This window comes from Poecilia latipinna, unplaced genomic scaffold, assembly GCF_001443285.1.
Source record: "Poecilia latipinna isolate Pla-1442-1.1 unplaced genomic scaffold, P_latipinna-1.0 Scaffold1872, whole genome shotgun sequence".
Taxonomy (NCBI): Eukaryota; Metazoa; Chordata; class Actinopteri; order Cyprinodontiformes; family Poeciliidae; genus Poecilia; species Poecilia latipinna.
The window spans coordinates 72,145-96,524 of record NW_015114488.1 but is presented as its reverse complement, the minus strand read 5'-3'; the positions used below and the strand labels follow the sequence as shown (position 1 = coordinate 96,524).

The 24,380-nt window shown below is 35.9% G+C and overlaps 1 protein-coding gene across 2 annotated transcripts in view; it reads right to left on the bottom strand.

Moving 5' to 3' along the window:
• LOC106934848 (glypican-6-like) overlaps positions 1–24,380 on the bottom strand; it is a 73,841-nt gene that overhangs the window by 20,595 nt on the left and 28,866 nt on the right. The window contains exons 3-4 of one of the 2 annotated variants that reach the window (XM_015014992.1): positions 23,851–23,994; positions 21,557–21,586 (exon numbers count right to left, since the gene is read on the bottom strand). In XM_015014992.1, the coding sequence (XP_014870478.1) occupies positions 21,557–21,586; positions 23,851–23,994 (174 nt within the window). The remainder of the gene's footprint in view (positions 1–21,556; positions 21,587–23,850; positions 23,995–24,380) is intronic. The other variant, XM_015014993.1, reaches the window with a different exon arrangement.

Genomic DNA, 24,380 nt, shown 5'->3' with positions numbered 1-24,380 from the left:
GTTTTTGGTTAAGTGCCTTAAACAATATCTGTTGAGAATTAACACTATATAAAAAATTAATTCAATTAAATCTTGTGGGTAAATCAACCCCAGTAAAAAGTAAAATACCTTGTGACTTGCTGGCTCATGATGATAAAGTATCTTTATTCACAGCAGGGGCACAACTACATCTTATTCAGGATCCTATGCATTTGTTCAGAAGGAGGGATTGCTGTAGGTCAGTGACTTGATTCAACTGGTTGGATTTCCTTTTTATAGAAAAGCTTTTAAAGCAATTTCAATATTAAACTGTTTGTAAGAGGGCTGCACAGTGGCGCAGTTAGTAGAGCTGTTGCCGTGCAGCAAGAAGGTTCTGGGTTCGATTCCCGGCCCCGGTCTTTCTGCATGGAGTTTGCATGTTCTCCCTGTGCATGCGTGGGTTTTCTCCAGGTACTCTGGTTTCCTCCCACAGTCCAAAAAACATGACTGTTAGGTTAATTGGTCTGTCTAAATTGCCCCTAGGTGTGTGTGCACATGGTTGTGTGTCTGTGTTGCCCTGCGACAGACTGGCGACCTGTCCAGGATGTACCCCGCCTCTCGCCCGGAACGTTAGCTGGAGATGGGCACCAGCACCCCTCCCGACCCCACTGAGGGACAAGGGTGTTCAGAAAATGGATGGACTGTTTGTAAGATAACTAAGGTCAAACAAGAATCCATGTAATGGTCTTTGAATTTGTCTGTGTGATTGGAATACATTTCTGTTTTTGTAAAGTGCTGTTAGATTATATTTATTGTGAATTTGTGCTAAATAAATAAACTTTACTGAATTTGAATTCAACACAATTAAAGAAAAACAATGGCAATTTATTAAAATAGTCCTAACGCTCAAATGTATTTGAAATAATCTCCTAATTATTGGTCTCACTAAAGATTGACAGAATATAGATGCAATGTGATGTAAAAAATGGTTCGGTTCTGTTTTTCAGAGTCATTAGTTTACACTCGACAGTTGCCATGGTAGAGAGATTCAAAGGATTGCTGGCATGGTCCCCAGGAAGAGAGGTCAGCGTAAGGGTGAGTAACAACTCCACCCACCAACACAGTCTGCTCGACAGAAAGCTTTACAATAGGGGGAAAAGCAAGCTGCTGTTCATGAATTAGCAGATATTGTGACCAAATATGCCTCCGGCATTTCATTAAGCTTTCAGTATATTAAGTCATATTTCTCCTTAAATACTTACAAAGGCTTAAAGGCAATGCCTGTTTGTTTTTTTCTTCTCTTTTTGTCTCATATTTTTTATTCTTGTATTTCTTTTCAGAGTGTTGTTGCACAGTAATAATCCCATTGCTTCTCTAATTAATTTGTCAAATTGTGCCATTGCAAGTTTTTATTCACCTAGTTTCCATTTTTTTTCATTCACAGCTTTTAGTAAACACAATTTTTCCCTCAGAGGTTTTTTCTTTATTTTCCAGAATCTCAAAGGATGTTTTCTATCCCTTCTTTAATGAAGATATTTTTGTCAAGATAAGATGCAAGGTTATTTTGCACTGTACCGTAAGGTAAATCTACAGAGCTTTGAAACATATTTTTCCATTTAAAGGTGTTTTATATACGTTTTCTTTCTTTGCACACTTCTATAATTCAAAATATAAAACTTTTTTTTTATCAGAGAAAGAAAACCTCAGCAAAGATGTAATTGGATTTTCATTATACAAGCCATCTTGTCTCTTTGTGAAAAGGTAATTGGCCCTATACCTAAAACCTAACTGTGCCACAATCACATTGAACTCATGGTTTAAGTAGGGTTGGGGTGGGGAGGAGCAGGAAGAAATACCTTCAACAATTATGCATTGTAAATTGTAAAGTGCAATTAACACTTTATGTTAATTGCAGGTTGCCTATATATTTTGATTTTACCAACAAGTCAATAGTGTGTGAAATAACCTGTGCTGTTTTCATTCACTACCACATAAGCTGTTTGAAATGTTGAAACTTAACAGAAAACTAATAATTTCATTCATGCATAGGGAACTAGAGATTAATAAACGGACCCAATTTTTATTAAATTACTCTCTCTCTCCGTGAGAGAGTAATTTAATCTTCTACCTTGTGCTTGCAATAGAATGCCTTTTTATTTGCTTGACAAATAAGTTGCAAGTGATTTATTTGTGGCACAGTGTGAAACCATAAGTCTCTCAGTATGAAATATCCGATCACTATCCTCAGAAACAAACTCTCCAAACCAGGACCTGTGAAGTTCAGCAGGAATTGCAACGCTATAGTCGGACATATCTGCACTTACAAAGTCATAGTATTGAGACAGTCTAATCCCACACAGACAGGACATTTTATTTGATTTCAAAGACAGAATAAAACGCCTTCATTGTTAGAAGTGTAGGAGATTTAACCCTTCCACAGTCTGAGCGTGACACTCAGCAGCAGCGCAGCAAATGTCACAGCCAGATAGTGGGGAAGCAGGAGGGGGGTTGTCCAGTCAGTCTGTCAATTCCCAAAACCACACACAAAAAATGCTTGTAAAAACACACATGGGGTCAGTGCGACCCTGCCGGAAATCCGTCGGGTCTAAATTACCCCATCTCTTAAAAGAGCTGGAGGGCTAAGTGAATAGAAAAATATGTTTTCAGTCAGTAGATGTGAAATTTTATTTTTTTTATGACCATTTTTATTCCTAATTTCTTAAAATTACTTCTTACCACAGCAAAAAAATAAAAAAAATAAACTGTCAAAAAATATTTACTTTTTGACAAAATATATTTTGTTTACATGTAAGAAATCTTTACATACAAAGTCATCATGGATACAGGGAAGGTGATCCAGAGCTTTTTACACAGAATAGCCTGGGTTTGCTATTGTGAACAAGAATTTCATATGTATGGACTCTGTTGCAGTTTATTGTATCTCCAATTGCAAAGTGCAATGGCACAACCTCTAAATCGATCCTAACGGCCAAGAGAGAGTAATTTAATAATAAAAATAAAAAAATAGCCTGATTTTTACATAAAGGCACTATCAATGGTCTAAACAATCCTGATTACACATATAAACCTGTACATATCTGGTTCTTTGAGCAACATGCACAAAGAAACATCATGATGTCCTAGTTACGTTTGAGGTTTTTAAAAGAGCCTCCTATACAGTGAAGCCTCAGGTCTTAACAGGACATGAAAGGGCCTGTAATAATAGGATGCCGCTGCAGGAGGCTGCCCTCACATTTGATGTGGTAATCCCATTACACAGGAACCAAAGATGGTTAGTTTTAACACAGTGGTGTGGCTCTGACTCATCATGGCCCAAAGCAACCTGGCAGTCACAACGTATGGATCGGGTCAAGATGTAAAAGGAGATTTTGCTCAGGCTTTTAATGTGAAACTGACACAGCTGAATCTGACGTCCATGCGTAAAAGAAAACTTATGTGGCGAATCCAAACATACATACATACACAGTATAATTTTATTTTGGACATTATTTGTATAAACAACATAGCCTGAAGTGTGTATATGGATATTGCCAGGTGCACTATCTATAAAACGTAATGGACATGCATCCCACAGAGACACACACCACACCAGGTGCAAAATGATGAGTGTCTAGATCAGAAAGTTTCTAGCTAAACATTGTACTGCTTTCACCGTATCTGCACTGCAGCAGAAGCTCTGCGACATGATGGTCCTGAACTTGCTCTCTGAATGGTCAGTGCTGAAATCTCAAAGCAACTTGTATCATCATCAACAGGTCTGCTGGAGGAAGAGTCTGATCAAATTCCCAGTGAGTCATTTTAAGCTTTTCAGGTTTATTATCCAACTCTTTATTTGTTAGAGGTCGAGCTAATTTCTTTTATAAAGCACATTTAAAAATAACAGCAGTTGGTTAGATTGCTGTATGACTCGCTGAATGTCAAGTGGCAATAATCATCCCACAAAAAGCAACAAATGTATCACTTTTAGTGACTACATCAAAGATAAATCTTTAGTATCTCTCTATTGTTAAGCACCCAAGAGTGATCTGTGCAGTTAACTGATTTTTATGTTTGGATTTATGTTGTGAATTCTCCACAACATACAAACTATTAGAGCATCATCATAACTAAAGTGTGTGCAATTTGCATTATTCACTGTAATGAAAATGAGGTATATTACTTATATTTATAGCACATTTAGACTAACAGCTGATTCCAATCTGGTCTAAATAAAGCCAGATGCCAACACATTATTCCTACTTAAGTGGAGTCTGTTGGCAGCAGACTGTTCCAAATGTTAGAGTTTCCATATGTTATTGCCTTTTGAAAGAGACAAATGGGGGTAATGTCTAATTTACAGGAAAGCTGTCTGAACTGTCAGTCACATTTGCATCTTAAGACTGTGCCATCTGCTAGTGTGAAGTCCTGCTCTTTAAACGGGGGTGAGAGGACATTATGCAAAATCGGTTTTTTTTAGAGGTTTATATCATGTTATAATTTTATTCCCTCATCAAAATCATACCTGGAGTTTTGCTTTGCTTCTTTCATGCATGTTAGAGAAGCCCTTGAATATTGTTTGGCAGCCGATTAGGCGTATCTGCATACTCACACCCAAAGCTCCACCGTGTAGCTTCAATTCCCAGCCGAGTTCCTGCCCCACAGAACAATGCACAAACACACCTTCCCCATCAGACTAGCAGCAGCAGCAGCAATTAGTAAACTACTTCTCAGTCCAACGCTCGAATTGTTATAAATAGTATCAGAGAAACATTGTTGAGATTACGTGCTGAATGGGGAAGGTTGGAAAGCTTGACAGCTTCTTAAAGACACAGAGGGCGATTTTAGGGCATTTTCGTAACAACAGAAGGTATCATAGTTACTTGATTGTCCTACAAAATGGAACTATATGTCTGGAAAACACATTCCAGACTTTGAATTTGATGGTATAACGTCTCTTTTTTACAGTCTTGCAAGATTAGGCTACCCTGGACTTAATCAAAATTTCATACCTCAATACAGTCATTTAATTCAAAATAAGTTGATTTTCATAAGCCAAACAAAGTCAATCTTACTGGAATAAGGAAAAGAAAAATATATTTTTTAAATCAGTCATGAAAGATTAAGGTGAATCCTTAGTGCCATCTGAAATATAAATATACCAATATTTTCAGAAACATTTAGCATAAAAGTATTCTTCCAAGTAAAACTAATAATGTGCCTCCGCAATTGCAGTGATTTACATCAAATAAAACCTTGAAGAAACCTTGAGGAAAACACCAAAATAATGAAAAAAAAATTGTAAAAGAAACTAAAGATAAGACAGCTCAGGCAGTGTAATTAATTTTATTGTTTTGTATAAACACTTATTTCCTTTGGTTGTGTGGCCGAAATAAAAGTTTGCATTTACAGTGTAAATTATTCTAATCTCGCTCATCCTGAGTTAGCTGTTTCTTAGAAGAGTTAAGTAGTTGTTGAGCGTTTGTAGCACACAGCAAGTAGGGCAATCTCCAGCAATGCATATTAATTGGGTCCAGTAATCTTAATTAGGACTTTCAAAGTTCAAACCCACCAGCCACAGCTAAACACTTGATAACCGTGATCTAACCATATTAAATACAGACATCTGTGTGTCTGCATTGAACATCTCACTCAGCCTATCAAGTGTTTTACCACTGAATGATGATCAGGACTATGTGTAAGTATTGCTGTTTCTATCAATAATGGCACAGTTGTCAGTGTGCTGTGCTTTAGCCAGAGTCAGAGCAGAACCTAAACCCACTAAAGCAAAGTGTTATTGGTCTAAACTCATGTCTGTGGTAACAAGAACAATCATCTGTCTAAGAACACAGATGGGCCATTAGAAATTCCTACCTGAAATGGGCAGTATGGCGTGTTTTCCACGATACCTTGGAATTGGTCTCTGTCTCATCAAGAAACTCCTATTTTATCCAACATTCCACCTTTATCACAACAATGCTCCTCCATTACACTGTTTGCGTAAAGGAGGAGCATTGTTAGGATCCTTGAACTGAGAAGTAGTTTGCATGATAAGCTCAGCAGACTCCCAGTGCCACCAGGTGTTTGCTAATTGATGGTACTGCTAATTTTGAAGCGAAAGCTCAGTTGTAGCTCCTGGGTGAAACTTTGGGTAAATAGGTTTTATATGTCAAGTGTTTAGCATGCCAAATTACTGACAAGGGAGATTTAAGGATTCCTTCAACATGCATCAAAGAATCAAAGCAACACTCCAGGTATATTTTTGATGCGTGAATCACATTATAATAGTACATAAAGCTCAAAACAGTACATCTTACAAAATATCATCCTTTTAATTAATTTAAAAAGCAATGCCATTCACAATGTTTGAGATAAAGCACAAAAATAATAAACATTTTATCGCTTCTGTAATTAATTCATAAAGAACTGTAAAGTGAGGTAAAACACACAAAAGCAAACACCAGACACAACTATGAACTGAAAGCAACCTTTATATTAAAAACAAACAATGCAAAGCAGAGCGTCGATCAGTCAGGATCTGAAGACCTAAAAAACAAGAACTGTGCAAGAAGCTCATGACTAGTGCTGCACAAAATTATGCAGTGAGGATGCTATTAAATTCTTCAATTGCAAAATCAATCAATCCATTATTTTTTTTCTCGTCTGTCAGTAGAATCCTTCCTACTCAAATGATGGTCTTTATTGTTAGGATGGAATCATTTATTTTCCACATTCTAGTCTATAAAGTAATTGTAGAAAGAGACTTAAATAGAAAATAAGTAACTACAATTTCCTTTTATTTTTATTGATAAAGCCATTGTGTAGAAGCTCATTGACAAGGCAGGCCAGACCTATTTAAGAAATGTTCCATATTTGTTTGAATTTGTACATGAGTGGAAGTTTTTGCAATCTGTGTGCTGCTGGCACATTTTGCTAGGCTGTCACTCTCTCTAATAAGTATTTTTATAATATCTATAATTAAATATTATCAAGTAAATAGATCCACACAGTTACAAAAAGCAATTTACAAGTGTCTTTAAGGTTATGAGCTTAGCTTAGGTTGTAGGCAGCTTGAAACCTTTGCAGACACCCCCACATTCAGCCTAATTAATAATGCATTTAAGTAAGAACATAAGGGATGCCAACTAGAAAATAGCAATAAGAGTGAGGCGTTAGGTAATTTAGTGACTAAAAGGGAAAGGCTATTACATTAGAACATGCCTATTTATTTCTGCTGCCTTTTCTTGGAAAATACTGGCAATTAGTGGTGGAGCTCAAGGGACCGAAGGGCCAGTAAACACTTAACACAACTGAAATTGGACGGGCACAATTTTTGTTTATAGTTTCTTCGTAGCTCATAAAGAGTACAAAGCTATACCCAAAGCTGCTTATAAATGACAAAAATCAAAAGTTAGAAGTAAACCATGAAAACATATCCAAGGTTTTAAGTTAATAAGTTCACATAGAAATAAACTGAATGTGTAGGTTGAGTTTTAACTTTATAAATATCGATTTGAATAGTATTACATTTCTATTAACAAGTACACCCTTTCACTTTATATTGTGGCATCAGAGTGGTTGATGTGTGTAAGAATTAATTAGTTTTTATCTTACTGGATGTGATGTTTTCTTTTTAAGGATCAACGGTAAACACAAGTGACGTGCTGTAAAGAAAAAAAATGGCCTGCTGCTAATCATAGCAGTTGAAGGCAGTATTTTTTTTTTTAATTAGCTATGACAAACACACAAAGGGTGAAGGTAATAACTACAGAGAGATAGCTCTAATAGCTGAGAAGCCTGGCTCTCTCTGGCCATGACTTTAAGAATATTAAAATGTTTTGTGGACGGATTTGCAGAAGTGAAGAGGATGGAATAGAGAGGCCAGCCCTGCTGCTGTTGTAGTAGAAGGAAAAGCCCAGCTGCCTCATTACTGGCCATTTTTATTTCTGCAGAAAGGGCACTTATCACAAAGCTGTGGCTGAGGTGTGTGGAGGTGGAAAAAAAATCTCTGGTTAGTATAAACTGCTTCCTGGAAACAAGGTTCAGTCATGGTAGGATGTGCAAAATGAAAAATTTGCACTAATATCTCCACAGCTTTTTTTTTTTTATAAAAAATTACATTCTTTTTTCTAACCTTGTAATTCGGTACGTAAGCAATCACCCTTCCTTTTGTTTGAAATACATATCTTTTTTATATAAAGTTAAGTTCTGCACTTTGATGGATTATAATTGATTTTTTTTTTCTTTCTTGAGTCTCTTGATGATTATGCAAACGAGGTCCAAGGCATCAACAAGCTAGTTAAATCCTCTTGGGGACAAAAGAGCATTCACTTTCCCATAAACCAGATTGACATATTTTAACTATTAATAAATATATCAGAAAACTCATCACATTTTTTTTTCCATTTCAAATGTATTTAGACAGGGAAAAACATGAAATTATGCTAAATTTAAAAGAAAATGTCATTTGGCTGAAGGTCAAAAAAGATATGAATACATTTGTATTTTTTTAATAGAAACAGTTTTGGTTTCCTTTTATAAAGTGAATTTACATTACATTACAATTTGTTTTTAAATATATTTATTCACAGACTACTAAAAACTGTGTCAAAAACAAGTTGAGTTATTGGCAGGCTTGAACAATTCTCTACTCTAGACATTTAGGTGAAGGAAATAAGAATATTCTGTGAGGTTATTAGGTATAAAAGGGTATTAGGCCTGCATAAAATACATTGTGAAGAAAACAAGGTCAGTATTGTCATTTAAGTAGTTAGGCATAATAGTTTGCTTTAGCTCATTTGAGTTACATTTTCTTTTTATAAGTGCTACCTAAAACTAAAAAGGACAGATAAAACCTGTAATAACACAGAACTAAGTAGAAAGACAAATAATTTCCCTGTATGTAATAAAAAAGTGTTCAGTGTTTTGTTTTTTTTCCTGATCACATCGTCACTTAATCACACAATTAGCACAAGCTCTGTACCCATAATTAAATGCTCCACACATCTGTTACTTCTAGCAACAGGGAGCAGGTATACTTAGCATGCGGTTCACAATGTTTCTTCCTAACAGCTCTCCAAATAACCTTCAAGATTTCTACAACATTGTGTTTTTGTGTGTACATGTTGTCACTGTCACTGAAATTATTTTTGCTTTGGAGTCACACACAGAACTGCTAATATAAAACTGAACACTTTAAGCACTAACTGGGGACAACACATTGAGTGATAAACCCATATTTGTGCAAAATATCATTGAGAGAAAATTAAAGAAGAACATTATATCAAAGCTAGTCTGCAACAAAATTTCTGCCTGCCTGAACATGTTCAAACCTAACACAGCAGAGTTCCTACAATAAAGAAGTGTACAAGTGCTAAATAAAGATATGACACCACTTCCTGGTCTGGGGTTTACTAATTTGCAGCATTTCTTTAGACTTAAAAGAAGAAAGATTGTGTTTTTTTTTAATGAACAACCAAGACAGTAAGATATGTCAAATAATATGGGAATTTTCTAGTTCTTCTCTTTGTAGTAATTCAATGATAATAGATACAATTCTAAACCTAATTTTAAAAACATGTCAAATTTTGTGCATACAACCATTTCTGACAAAATCCTATAAAATGGGTAAAACATCCAGATACATTTGTCACACTGCATTGTCTGAAAATCTTTCAGTTAAAAAATATGTGATAGAAACTGAGGAAAACTTGATTTCTGTTGCTATAGAGTAAGAAGAAACCCTCAAAGGAGACAGACACCGAGCAGTTTTAGAACTGCACATTCATGCTAAACAAACCGTGTCCTGGCTAATGTAAGCACAGATGGATGTTTCATACATAGCTGGTTCTGTGTCCCGTCCCAAGGGTAAACATAGCATTTGGAGGGGTAGGAAAAAAAACTTCACAAACAGATGCTCCTCTAGAAGTAAAGTTACTAAACCAACTTTAATTAATAAAGTAACTTAATGGTGCTAATGGGTTTTGTTTTGACCTCTTAAAGCGTAACTTCTAACAAGATTAAAAATGTACCACAATGATGTGTCAGGGATTTATCTGACAGGTGAAAAGCTGCACACCGTTCGTTTACTTCATGAATGCCGAACTGAGAAGCACATAATTTCAATGGGACAAGTATTGACTGACCTTAGGAAGGACGTTGGTATCAAAAGAACAGAATGAAAAGCAATTTCATTCACTAGAAGACTCTGTTACCTTCATGTCTAAACCACTCTCAATGAGTGACGCAGCATGTGGAACAGAGACTGAATTGGTCTGTAGATTTATATATTTTAGCAAGTTGTATCATCAAACAAAGAAAAAAATGAATAAATAACGTAGAAAGAGATCTGCAAAACTGAGTTTTCAAATTATAATTTCACTGATAAAGGGGGGAAAAGACTAATCAAAACAACACAAACCGAGGTAAAATATGACTGCACCCCTTATGAAATCATGGTTTAACATTGATTGACCACATTTCTTGGAAAGTTAATTTCACAAGCCTCATCTGGCTCTAATTAGTGCAAGACCTGTCATATAAATAAATCCCTTTCATTGTCTGACAACATGAAGCAGTATAAACACCTGCAGCACTATGTCAGCAATACCACACAGAGAAGCTGGTTTCCTACATGTGTCTGTGAAGTTTTGCTCTGCAAAACGAATATCTGAAGATGAAATCCTAATTTGTGATTGATTTTATTAACTCAAGACTGCATCTAGCATCAAAGTAGGCTGCCCACATTGCTGTAACAGTATCCTGTGTTTGTATGACCTTCAACCATTTTGATTATTTGTGCCAGTACTCGGGCATGTGTGGGTAGGTGGGTGAGAGTAAGTGTAGAAATAAATGTGTTTGTGTTGAGTGGGTGTACGCGAGTTTGTAACTTGGAAGTACACAGTTGTTAGAGACAGAAATGTAGAAAGTCATGCAACACACAGCACCCAAAAGAACAAGAGGACACGTAAAGTCGGCTAAGAAATGCCCCAGCAGTCCTAGTCAGACAGATACAAAATATCACCCAAGGGCAGTTACATGGTATACCTGCAAGGTCCATCATCCCACACCTCAAGATCCCGTTGATGTGTGGTGCATGTTAGGGAGGATGGGACAGGCACAAAGCTAAAGCTACTAGCATGCATTCTCATGTGACCAGCTTCCCACCTAGCCCTCTGCCAGGAGCCCAGAACCCAGAGACTCGCCAGGAACCTGGGCCTAGCAGGTGCACCCAGCCTCCAAACCCTGACTGTCCACCTGGGCATAACTTAAATCCCTTAATCAACACTTCAAACCTTATACCTTATATTGCCACACCCATACAGTCCATCAAGCCCCAGCCATCAGGTAGAGACACTAGGGAAGCACACCCCACATGACACACAGGCAGCCACCCCACTAGGAGATGGCCACAAGCCACCTAGGGACCAAGTCCCAAACCTGTCCTCACCAGCCAGGAGCAACAGAAAGCTAGATAAGCTGTCCAAAGCACAACCACCACAGTGCTGACTGGCAGTACAGTTCTCAGATTACCAGTTCTTCTACACCCTGACCATATGGTCACATATAACCATGAGATATGTTTCATGAAAGAACTAGATTCTGGACTAGAGATGAGCTTCCTCCAGAGGGTGGCTTGACTCAGCCTTAGAGACAGGGTGAGGAGCTCCATCATCCAAGAAAAGCTCAAAGTACAGCCGCTGCTTCCCTCCATCAAAAGGAGTAAGTTTAAGTAGGTTGGGCATCTGAAAAAGATGCCTATAGCCACCTCCCATTGGAGGTTTTCCACTGGGAGGCACAGACAGGAGACTCTCGGGAGGACCCAGAACTTGCTGGAGGGACAAAATATCCCATCCGACCTTGAAATATGTTGAGATCTTCCAAAACTCCCTGAAGGGAAGCGTGGTGTGTGGGGATGATGGGCCAGGATTCATTTACGGGGATATAAAGGACAACCAAAAATCCCACAAGCTTGATGTCGACTGTTCTGGCTAAGGCTGGCACAGTCAATTGTTTGATTTAAGGGGCGTTTGCTTTTTACAAAGGACCAGGTTGTTCTCGATAGATGTTTTATCCCAATGAATTAAACAATAATTTATTTCATAAGTGATTCTTTGTCTGACATTATTTTTTATGATAAAAAAAAATAGGTGTGACAAGCAAAAGCAAAAGCAAAGACAAATCTGTAAGGAACAAATACTTGTTCAGAGCTCAGTAGCTAACAATATCCTCAAAACATGCAACCTCATGAAATTACTCTAGTATAGATTCTGGCATTGTTTAAATTTCAATGGAATATGAAATGGGAAGTCCCACAGTTTCTAGGTCACATTGACATCAGCAGCGTGCCAGCAAACAGAACTGCGGATTGAACCAGTGTCTGAAATGGGGGATTTGAATTGCATAAGCACGGCTAAGGCTGGATTTAAAAAGTGGCAAAATCTCCAAAGGGGAGAGACATGAATGGTCACTTTACTACTATGCTCAAAGCAGTTGGGTTAGCTTACTATAAGCACAATGTGACTGCATTTTGAGATTTACTGCTTTGAATAATGTGCTAAAAAGGATTTTCTTAAATACGATTTAGTCTATTTCAGCTTGCCTTACCTAACCGGGGAGCTTAACAAACAATGTTCTAAAGAGTTAAATTAGGGTAAACACCTTCTACCTTCAGCAATGTGATAACGACACTATGTCATGGAAAACAGCAGAGTGCTAAACAGCCTGATAATGAGCAGAGAGGCTGAAGCTGAGGCAGATTCCAGTCCATGCTGGGTTTTTTGGCAGCTTCTAAAGTCAAGCTGTTTAGAGGATAAAGTAAACGGTTTTGAGGACTGGTCAGATCTAAATTTAGCTTGAGATGAGAAGTTAGCTTAGTTTACATTAAAAGAGTAAACATAATATTTTTACTTAAAGTGGAATAAAGATTAATGTTCATTAGGACTAGATAAATGCCGAAATGCATACTCTTTTTAAGACCACTAATCATTCTCATGTGTCTCTTAGTGAGCTCTGGAGATTTTTCTTGCTCCTCCTTATCATCCTCATGTGGTGGCAAGGTTCAAATTCAACACTTTGTTGATTCCAAAGGAAAATTAAATGTTGTTTGTAAGTAATATTATTCAGGATTCTTCAAAGTGTGGTTGTACAGTGATGAGAAAAACTGTTTGCTCCCTTCCCGATTACCTACTTTTTTGCATGCTTGTCACAATCATTCCAAAACATCAAAACAAATTTAAATATTCAACACAGATATAAAGAACAGTTTCTAAATTAAGGTGTTTATTATTAAGGGGGGAAAAAAAATCAAGAGGTGATTGCCTCCTAAACCCAATAACTGGTTGGACAACCCTTAAAAGCAACAACTGCAATCAAGTGTTTGTGGCAACTCAGACTGAGTCTTTCACAGCGCTGATGAGCAATTTTGGCCCAGTCATCTTTTCAAATATGGCCAAAAATAGGAAATCAGGAAAAGGAAAAACACTTTTTCACACCACTGTAGATACTGATGGCTGTGGGCAGAAACGATGTCCTGTAGCAGCTTGTCTTACAGAGAGTATGAAGGAGCCTCTTACCAAAGGCACTTTGTTGTTATATGACAGTCATGTGTCATGTTCCTGATTGTCATGTCGTTATCTACCGTTTTCTTGATTTTATAAAGAATCCTTCTTTGTACCATCATCTCCCATGTTTCCACTGTATTCCCCAGAACAGAAGCAGCTTTCTTCATCAGGTTGTTTAGCCTTCTTTTTAGTCACTGGCTCTCTTGCTGCTTCCCCGACAGATGATGGGAGTAGAAATGGCACTTTCCACAACAGACTTATAGAAGATATGCAGCATCGTACTGCAAACAATAAAGGACTTAAGCTTCCTCTTATGGAATAAAAGCCTGATCTGTCCCTTCTAGTAGATGATTTCATTATTACCTCTCCATTTCAATCTGTTGTTCACGTGGACGCTCTTCCTTTCTTTTCCTTTGATAGAAATTATGTTTGACCTAGCTGTTTCTTTTGAAATCTACAATCATCTCTGGTATTTTGTTCAGATTAAAGATAAGATTAATTTTTCCACACCATGACCTGATAAACATGGGTCCTTTTTCAGGATAATTTGTCAGAGTTCCAGTTGTTTAAAACTTTCTAAGCATTCCTCTGATTGTATATATTTTGAAATCAACTGTTTACACACCCTGTACAAAAACAAAATAATATTTTCCCTTATTCTTATATTAAATCGAGCCAAACTTTTGCTTTTTGAGGTCAGTTAGGATGACCAAAATTATTTTGATTTGCTAAATGGCAAAGGAGATAAGGGTTAAAGTCCGAATTTTACATGCAGATTTTCTCACAATAGTTTGCTGGAAGTTTGGCCCATTTTTCCAGCTGGCAAACTTTTTCAGGTTGAGAACTACTTACCCTCACATTAATAAACACTCAAAAACCACCTAACTAGAAATTGCTCCTGCAATAACACAATATCTTACAACCTGACATGAAAATATTAGTCTCTTAACTCATTTTCTTTGTCCCTCCTAATGTGAAGGGTGGTGCCGTTTTGTAAATGTGACTGGTCATTTACTAGTCTCAGTCAGCATCTTCACAAGGTTTCCTTTTATTCTGGAGCTAATTCACACATCTTACACAAATATATTTTCTTTTCTGAGAACATATTTTCTCAGAAATCTCTCTCTTTACTGATGGTATCATTACTAAATATTATAATGGTGTTTTAATGGCGCTTCCACACCCCTCACTGAACACATACTTTTTGAAGTAAGATTATAGCACTGCAATTATAAATGTATTGATTTTAAGGCACGTTTAAGCGTAGATGGCATCAGATGTAAGAAATATAAGCGATGCACGTTGCACTCCAACCATGAAGGAGTTAAAAACAAATCCCATCATGTTCACGTCAAAAATTTTACATGAACAGCTGCAACTAATGTTCTGTGGATAAGACTTCAAATTTGACATGAAGATTTTGTTTTGTCTCAAGTGCAGCGTATGCTGTCAAAAGGAGAAAGAATAAAAAATTAAAAAATAAAAACAATGATTTGTTAGATAAAATCATGCAGCACTATTGTCTTACGGAAGAGGTCCCACAACACAGAGCAGCAAAGGCCTGGAAGAGCTCACACATAAACCAAGCAGAGAGAAGCCGGAAATTACTAACAACAAGGCATTACCACGATTTTGTATTTTAGCAGCATATCTCCCGCAGCATGCATCATACTGTGCATATTTCCCCGAGCAGCTGTCCACCACAACAGGTGTCTACAGCTCCATTTTTTTTCCTCTTTAGTGGCTTACTGACAGATCACAAGCAAGTTGTTCTTCCTTCCAAGTTCCCTTTTTTCTCAGTTTTGTTTTTGAGAGGAGCTGGAACCTTAGATTCTGTAGCACCCGCACACACAATGTTTATTACTACTTCATGCATTTTCTGTGATGCAATATTTATTGTGTGCATTGATAACTGAACAAACATAAAAGTATCTGAGCTCTAAAGAGGGCTTTAAAAGAATATAGGCAGAAAATTGTTCAGTGCTCAGAATAGGAACTCTCAAACCACGAAGCGTAAATCTTATGAGATCAAAGTATGAAAAAATGTGGCATAATGATGAATAAAAGATAAAAACTGGCATAGAAGGTAATGGATTGAGAACATCGCCCTTTCCTCCACAGTTTCAGACTAAATACTTCAATCGATGGTCATTCAAATAAAATTTTTATGACAAGTAAGGATGGCTGATTGCACATTAATCACTGTCACAAATGTATCTCTTTTGACACACCAAATTATCCTTCGATGGATCACTTCATTACCCTCTATTTAGCCGTAATAGGTACTAGACAAACCAGCTCTCACCATTACATTACAATAAACCGACTTCTAAAGTCATATAATAAGGAGTTTAAATAATCTATTGAAATGATGATGACCTGCACATTATCCTCCACCTTTCTTACGATTTTACAATAAGTATTTGTTTATCTTGGCACACTTCATGAACACAATTCAAAAAGTAGATTGTGTTTTTTTTTCTTTCCACTAAAAATAGCTATAACTGCGAAAGACAGTGAAAACTACCTGTTTCATGCTGGCTTTGTCTGTGCTTAACAAACAGGGTGGCATTTGTATTGCATGTTTTTCTATATTTGTGGTAAGGTTTTGGATAATTTAACAAACTGCTAAATGTCTGTTCATTTACACATTAACACCCTAGAATGCAAAACTGTTTATTTCCTTTCTACCTGCCATTATTCTCAGTTTGATTAAAGAAGCCAAACTGCAAAAAAAAATAATATATATATATATATATATATATATATATATATATATATAGCAAAATCTTTGTTCACACAATTAGGAAAACAGTTTAGAAAATCTCAACAGCATGGATGCCCCACGGTTGTTACTGCCGTTAAAACATCAGCCCAGCATGCCAAGTATAGCAAATTAGCATGTCAGTGTGATTAGCTGTTTTCAACATTTGTTCTTTTCCCCCCGCTCATCTGCTCAAACCATTAAAAAGATAGAGTACACTAAAAAGATTTGCATTATATCCCACAATTCCATTAAAATTATAGCTGAATCCATTTTGGAGCATGACTCATAGATTCTGCAATTTTGGTTGTGTTACCACTGATCTTATTTTATACTTGTGTCAGCTATTGTAACAAAGAAAATGATTTTTCTATAACCAGTGACCCAGGCATAAAAAAGAATTACATATGGGACCAGTGCCAATACCATTTCAGAGGCTCAGTTTGATGATCAGCTCTGGGCCTCTTCTCATTCTTTCAAATGTATTATTCTCATATTTCCTTAGCACTCACACTATAGTGTTTTTACAAAACAAATCCTCAGTATACTGAACTATACCTAAATGATGTGTAGCAACATTAAATTATTTTATGTAATTGGAGTCACTGATCATTTATTTAACCGTTTTTTCCACTCTAAGAAAAATGTCTCCTGTATTTTTTATTTATTTTTTTTTGCTAGATCATTTCCCGGTCCTGGCCCTCTGCAAAAACAAAGTTAAATGGAGTGTGGAAAAAGGCCCGGCCGCTGCTAATGACTAATTTGCTTTCTTTCCAACTGCATCCCCCATTTCAACGTACTTAACTACAAACAATCCATTAAGAAGGTCTAAAATATTTAGAAAATGGTCAAACAAATCAATGATTGAATCTGTTTAGGCCATCCATTAAAATTCTTTTCAGGGAGCATTTGTGTAATGGGGAAACTAACGATAATGTTCTGTCAACAACATGACTTAATCACAGAGAAATAAATGTCAGTCAGAATCGTTCCATCACACACCTGTTCATTACTGGTTGAATAAATTAAGCCAACATAAAGTGCAACTCCAGTAAAGTTCTCCTGCTCTGGAAATCATTTGATCTCTGAACACAATGCATTATGTATGCGATAAAGAAATAAAAATATTTAAAACTGCATACTGGGAGTATGAGCTGCTATCTACCAATTAGCAGGTAGGTGGTTCGATCACACCATTCCCACTTCATATTTTAAGTTATTTCTTGTCTAATTCCTGTACTATACATTGCTAATTTATGCACTTGTGTGAACAGTTTCTCCTACTAAATAATATTATTTACAGTATCAACTCTTGGAGGCATAATACCTTAGCAAAATGAACAAATATAAACTACAAGTCATAAGCAGAATTTTGATGAAAGTAAAAGCCTGGCATGTCTTACATGAAAACATGCGGTTGTAGACACACAAAGAGAGAACAAAATAAATATGTTTTAATTAAACATGCAGCCGCATGTTTGGCATATTGTTTTAACCAAAAATAACTAGTTGTATATCCACAATAATGATGCCACAAGACTAAAGCTTGTCTCTAATGAATAATCCATTACTGTTTGATGATTAGCATCAGTACTACTATCCCAGACTCACCAAACAAATATTAATTTACTGTTGTTCCAAAAAATACTTTTAATACAACACAAATTCACTGTAGTATTGTTTTGATACGTTCTTGTGACTTATCAAAACAGCTGGTTTGTGGCTGACTTTATTCTTTGGGCACATAATGTTTCTGACCCTAGATCTAACCAACTGCAGTAACTACAGATAATATTATTGTCCCTACCGGCTTGTGCACTAAACATGATGAACGCATTATTTCTTACCCTGATCAGGCCATCACTATGAAACAAGGTAAATCTGGACTCATCAGTGACTCAGATCTAGGCTCGTAAAATCCAGCCCCTTGTCTGGGCTCTATACGAAGCCCAGACCCTCGATGAGAAATGACAACATTTTCTGAGATGTTATTGGTGGAAAATGATGCACAAAAAGAATAAAGTTTCCAACCGAATGAGAAGAAAAATATATCTAAAAAAAACTATTACTGTTACTTTTAGTGTCGTTTTAGTTTTGTGGAAATTTAATGCAATTATTATATGGCAAGCTGCTAAAACCTGCATTTGTTATAATAAAATGTTTTTTTAATTATTATTATTTCAGAAGTGTAGGTTGCAGATTTCTGGTCTATGGAAACTTACTGGGTTTGATCTCTTGCTTGTTGTAGAAAAATCCCCTCAGTTACAAGTTCACCCTGCCAAGTCCTTTACTTTATGTTTTTTCATTCATTAATTCTAAAACCTTTACAAGATCTATATCATACTAAGTGCTACTTACATAAAAATTTGTCAAATAAGTTATTTTACTTCAGTTTCCAGACCAACTAATCAGCATTTTCAAGTAGTAGCGCTTTCTGAAAAATAAGTTATAGTGTTTAGTTTGTCACCTTCTGAGGATTTAATAAGGCATCACAATACTTTGAGCAAAATGCTAATGTCATGCAGGCAATTGGTTGTTACACTGTTCATCCTGCTGTTAACATGATTGTGTCCTTTCAGTAGTTTCTTTCAGTATCTGCCTAAGTGACAAAAAGCCACACGGTGCTTGATACACGGTATTTAAGTGTCCAGTCTTAATGAGTTTCTCAGTTTGAACTTTTTATATTATGATTACTATTATTTCATGACGTAATAGGGATCCTTTTTCATCTTTTGTTTTAGTCAAACTTGTAACTGAGTGTTAAGATAATTAAATGTATTTCTTTGAAACACGTGTCAAGTCTTTGTGCCAGAGACTTCTAATTTTCAAGTATCAGTTTTAAATAGTAGCCATTGCACCAGTTCCCTCATTAAGTTCCCGTATTAAATTATGAGGGATTATTATTGGAGATGATGATTTAATAGACAGTGGCAGGAAGACTATTATTTCTTGTAAGTTTTACTTTTCTCTGTAAATCAGGATTAATAAAAGCTGTGATTTTGTAGTAGATCATAATTAGTAGAGTTTTCATAGAAAAAACATTTTTGCTTTCATTTGCACATTTAACAAAATAATTTTCGTCAAATATAGAGAAACAGCTATTTTGTAACCGTACTTATCGTAACTGCATAGTCATCAATTTAACAAAAGCTGCAAAAAGTCAGCAAATAAGAGGAAAGCAAAACAAAGCAATTGTTGCTAAGTAATTAGCAGACAATTGTACTGAGCCAACATATCAAATAGATTATCAGAGAAATATGAACATTTTTACAGCTTCCACATTTTTCTTATTACAGATAATCAAAACTCTCTTTTGTTTCTTTTGATCAATAAAGATTTGAAAAGCCAAGAAAAAAAAAATTTTAGTGTGTTTTTACATTTAAAGTAGTAACACAACTTCTTGCAAAATCAGCACTGAATGTTGTCTCTGATCATAACAAATGGTTCACAAAAAAATGCATCAAAACAGTCTGACTGAATATTAAATGGTTGATAGTGTATATTACTTTGTTCATACAAACCAGATTCCAAAAAAGTTGGGACACTAAAACTGTGAATAAAAACTGAATGCAATGATGTGGAGGTGCCAACATCTAATATTTTATTCACAATGGAACACAAATCACAGATCCAAAGTTTAAACTGAGAGAATGTATCATTTTAATACAGGCCTCTAACTGTTCAATCGTCTTGGGCCTTCTTTGTCGCACCTTCCTCTTTATGATGCACCAAATGTTCTCTATAGGTGAAAGATCTGGACTTTCTGGACAGGCTGGACATTTCAGTACCTGGATCCTTCTCCTACGTACCCATGATGTTGTGATTGCTGCAGAATGTGGTCTGGCATTATCTTGTTGAAAAATGCAGGGTCTTTCCTGAAAGAGATGAAGTCTAGATGGGAGCATATGTTGTTGTAGAACCTGAACATAGTTCTCTGCATTAATGCTGCCTTTCCAGACATGCAAGCTGCCCAGGCCACCAGCTCACATGCAACCCCAGACCATCAGTGATGCAGCTTCTGAACGGAGCGTTGATAACTTGGGTTATCCTTGTCCTCTCTGGTCCGGATGACATGGCGTCCCAGTCTTCCATAAAGAACTTTAAATCGTGACTCATCTGACCACAGAACAGTCGTCCATTTTGCCTCACTCCATTTTAAATGACTCCTGGCCCAGTGCAAACGGCTGAGCTTGTGGAGCTTGCTTAGAAATGGCTTCTTCTTTGCACTGTAGAATTTCAGCTGGCAGCAGCGGATGGCACGGTGGATTGTGTTCACTGACAATGCTTTCTGGAAGTATTCCTGAGCCCATACTGTTGTTTCCTTGACATTGGTATTCCTGTTTGAGGTGCAGTGACGTTTAAGGGCCCGGAGATCACGAGCATCCAGTAGAGTTTTACGGCCTTGACCCTTACGCACAGCGATTGTTCCAAATTCTCTGAATCTTTTGATGATGTTATGCACGGTTGATGATGATAACTTAAAAGTCTTTGTCATTTTACGCTGGGTAACACCATTCTGGTATTGCTGCACTATCTTTCTGTGCAACAATGGTGGAATTGGTGATCCTCTTACCATCTTGGCTTCAGAGAGACACTGACACTCTAAGAAGCTCTTTTTATACCCAATCATGTTGTCAATTGACCTAATTAGTGTTAATTGGTCTTCCAGCTGTTTGTTATATGTTCAATTTCCTTTTTCCAGCCACTTATTGCTACTTGTCCCAACTTTTTTGGGATTTGTAGACATTGTAAAATTTTGAATCAACATATTTTTCCTTTCAAATGTTACATTTACTCAGATTAAACTTTTGATCTGCGATCTATGTTCTATTACAAATAAAATATTGACATTTGCTATCTCCACATCATTGCATTCAGTTTTTATTCACAATTTGTTTAGTGTCCCAACTTTTTCGGAATCTGGTTTGTACTTGAAGTACAAGCAAAATATGTGCAGTCGGCCTGCTTTTCTAGTAATGCAGGTAACAAAGCTACGGCAGAACATTTAAGCAGGATGAAAACAATCCCACAGATCAAAATTTACCTTGCAGCAACAAGCAATCCTAACCCCTGAACCTGTAAGTCACCGAATTTCAGATATCAGGCACAGGATCAAAAATATAAATACATCGTGAGCGAAATGATTAAACAGTCATGTGTCAAAGAAGTTACCAGGACCAATGCTAAACATAAAGAAGTGAAGTGAGTTGGGCAGGTTGATTAAAACAGAAGAGTGATGACTTTGTGAAATCAAGAAGAGGAATGGAAAGCTTACACTGTGTTGCATTGTCTTCCAGACAGCCCTCTGGGAGCAGCAGAGAAATGAAGAAGAAAGAGATTTAATTGGACATTGGAGAAACAGAGAGAGTGAGAGTGAGAATTGGAGCAAAAGAATGTCTATTAGTTAGCGAAGCAAAAAGTTAAATGATAAATGGAGCTGCTGAAATATTCTATTCACCAGCCTATGAGATTTAGTACTTCGAACCATTTGATTCACAATGACTTCCAGTGAGGCACTGTGAAATCTTTTAAAAATCTTTTACTTCCAGATCAATGCTTAAATCAAGACCTGCATAAAAATCTACGTCTGAAGTGGAAAAATGTGTCTGAAGTTGTTTGAAAGCAGAAGTTTTCGTGTTTGTTTGTTTTTTAATTAGAAGAGCTTTTCAAAATTGACAAACTTATCATATTGTTATATTCAATTAATTAAAATATGCATTTTGATAAAACGCATATTTAAATGCATCAGTTTAAAAGTACCTTTTGGCAACTTTTAAACAGGTTTTAAATCTACTTTTCATTAATGCTACATTTAAGAAACTTTTTTCTAAAAATTGATCTGATGTCATATTCCAATTTTAAATGTCAGGTTTTTCATTAACTGTAATCAGAAAATCTTCATGTCAGAAATGCTTTCTAACATCTGTGTATAATTCATTTACATGATGTTTCACTTAGTGATAATATTCCTATAATAGAGTTTTCAATATCGTTTTAATTTATTTAGTGGATCTGTACATGTAGGTTCATATGACATATAATGTGTGATATATAATGAATATATATTTCTTACATTTACACAAGGTACAGATTTATAGAAAACTAGTCTTACTCTAAGCAAAGCACTGATTTACAGAAAACTCAGATCTTTGACAAGCAGAAGTACAAATGCATGTAGTAATGCATTATTAAAACTGGAATAACTCAGAGAATTTCTCTAAAAGCACAGATACCTTTCACCTTCTTTTTGATCTTTATGTCTTGAAGCAAGTAAGAGGATTTAGTTATATTTCTTAAGCTGGGGCTGTTTGCAAAGATACATATAATTCAAAAATAATATTATAAGGGATCTGCCCTGTTATACACATTTAACTTTGTAATTTCATTAGAATTTTATATCAATAAGTGCTGATAAAAACTAACACTAAACTCTGCAGCATTTAATAGCTGTTGTGATGCTGCATATTTTTCCATTTTAATAATTTTCAACTGATTCTGCAGCACAAGTTTAATGTCTGTACCTTTTAGTCAAAGGTGTGATGATGTTTTTAACAGATGGATTTCCCAGTTAGACGGTTAGGTAAAGAAGTATTTGAGGCATGGATGATCCAAAGGACAATTGTAATAAAATGAGACGCATGTCTGACTAAAATCCTTTCAGCACCTTTACAAGTTGCTAACTTTTATATATTAAAAATATGTTGGGAAAGAATGCTTAAATACAGTATACCACTGCCTTTATTTAGGTTACTTGGTTTCATTACAAAATTAAATCTATAAAAGTATTTAACAACTACAACATCACACAGTGCAAGTGACCGAGTTGCAACTTTTGCAACTCAGTCACCCAGATTTTAAATCAATTTTTTTGTGAATATCTTCTACAAAAAGCAAAACAACAAAATTTCTAGGTGAAGGCATACCCTGCGTTTGGAAATGGATACACATATTAAATTATTAAACAGTAAGTGTGGCCTCAGTGGTTTCATATACAATAAAAAATACATTTTAAACCACATGTGTAGATTTATTTTTGCTTTATATTCAAGCACCATTGTGAGTTTACCACAACTCCTGGAAGGGAGTATATATATAAATATTTTACATTACTCGGAGTGCAGCAGTGGTAGAAGTCACACTGTACCTGGGAGCTCCATGAACTACATGAACATTCCTCTATTTTTTTTCTGGCCTTTGGACTTGCATCCCAGTTAGTCGACCTTAAGCTCAGCATGCCTTCACCAAGTTTGCCTCTGCCAATGATATTTCCAAAAAAAGGAAACGTCTCCTCTGAAGAGCTCTGGAAATCAGTTTAGCTGTCAAAATATGTAAGAACGACTGAATATCCTGAAGTTCTTGACAATTTACGTCAAATATCTTTAAAAATATGTTTATATTTTAAATACTCTGGCTTTTATACAATTAGTAACATATTTAGTTTTTGCATATCATACCAATATATACATATATTTTTAATGTTTTATATGACACATTTTAGTGTCATTATGTGATTAAGGTGGATTTTAACATGTACAAACGCTCTTTACTCTGTCTTATCTTTCTACATACCAGTCTATCCAGGCTTGTTCCAGCTGCTGTGGTCGGTCTCTGTTCGGGGGTAAAGGGTCTAAAGCGACTACTAAATACATCTGAGATGCCCCGTGCAGACCTGCCTATTGCTGAAGGCTTTGGTTGACCACACTCTTGAAAAACCTAAAATAGAGCAAGGACAAACACAGTTACCATACAGAAAGGACTGGAAGTGTGAAAAACAGAAAGCTCTGTTTGCATCTGAAAACAGAAAACTGCTCAGTTAACAGCATCTCTCAACATAATTGTCAAATAAAATTGTTTATTTTTTTCCTACATTGCCAAACAACACATCTGTATGTCACAAAGCCAGATGTGTCGGAGCAAAATGCAACACCCTTTGCAAAATGAACAAGAATCTCTCAAATATATATATATATATATATATATATATATATATATATATATATATATATATATATATATATATTTTTTTTTTTTTTTTTTTTTTTTTTTTTTTTCAAAAAAAAACCAAAATTTAAAATTTTTTCCACCCAATTTTGGGGTGG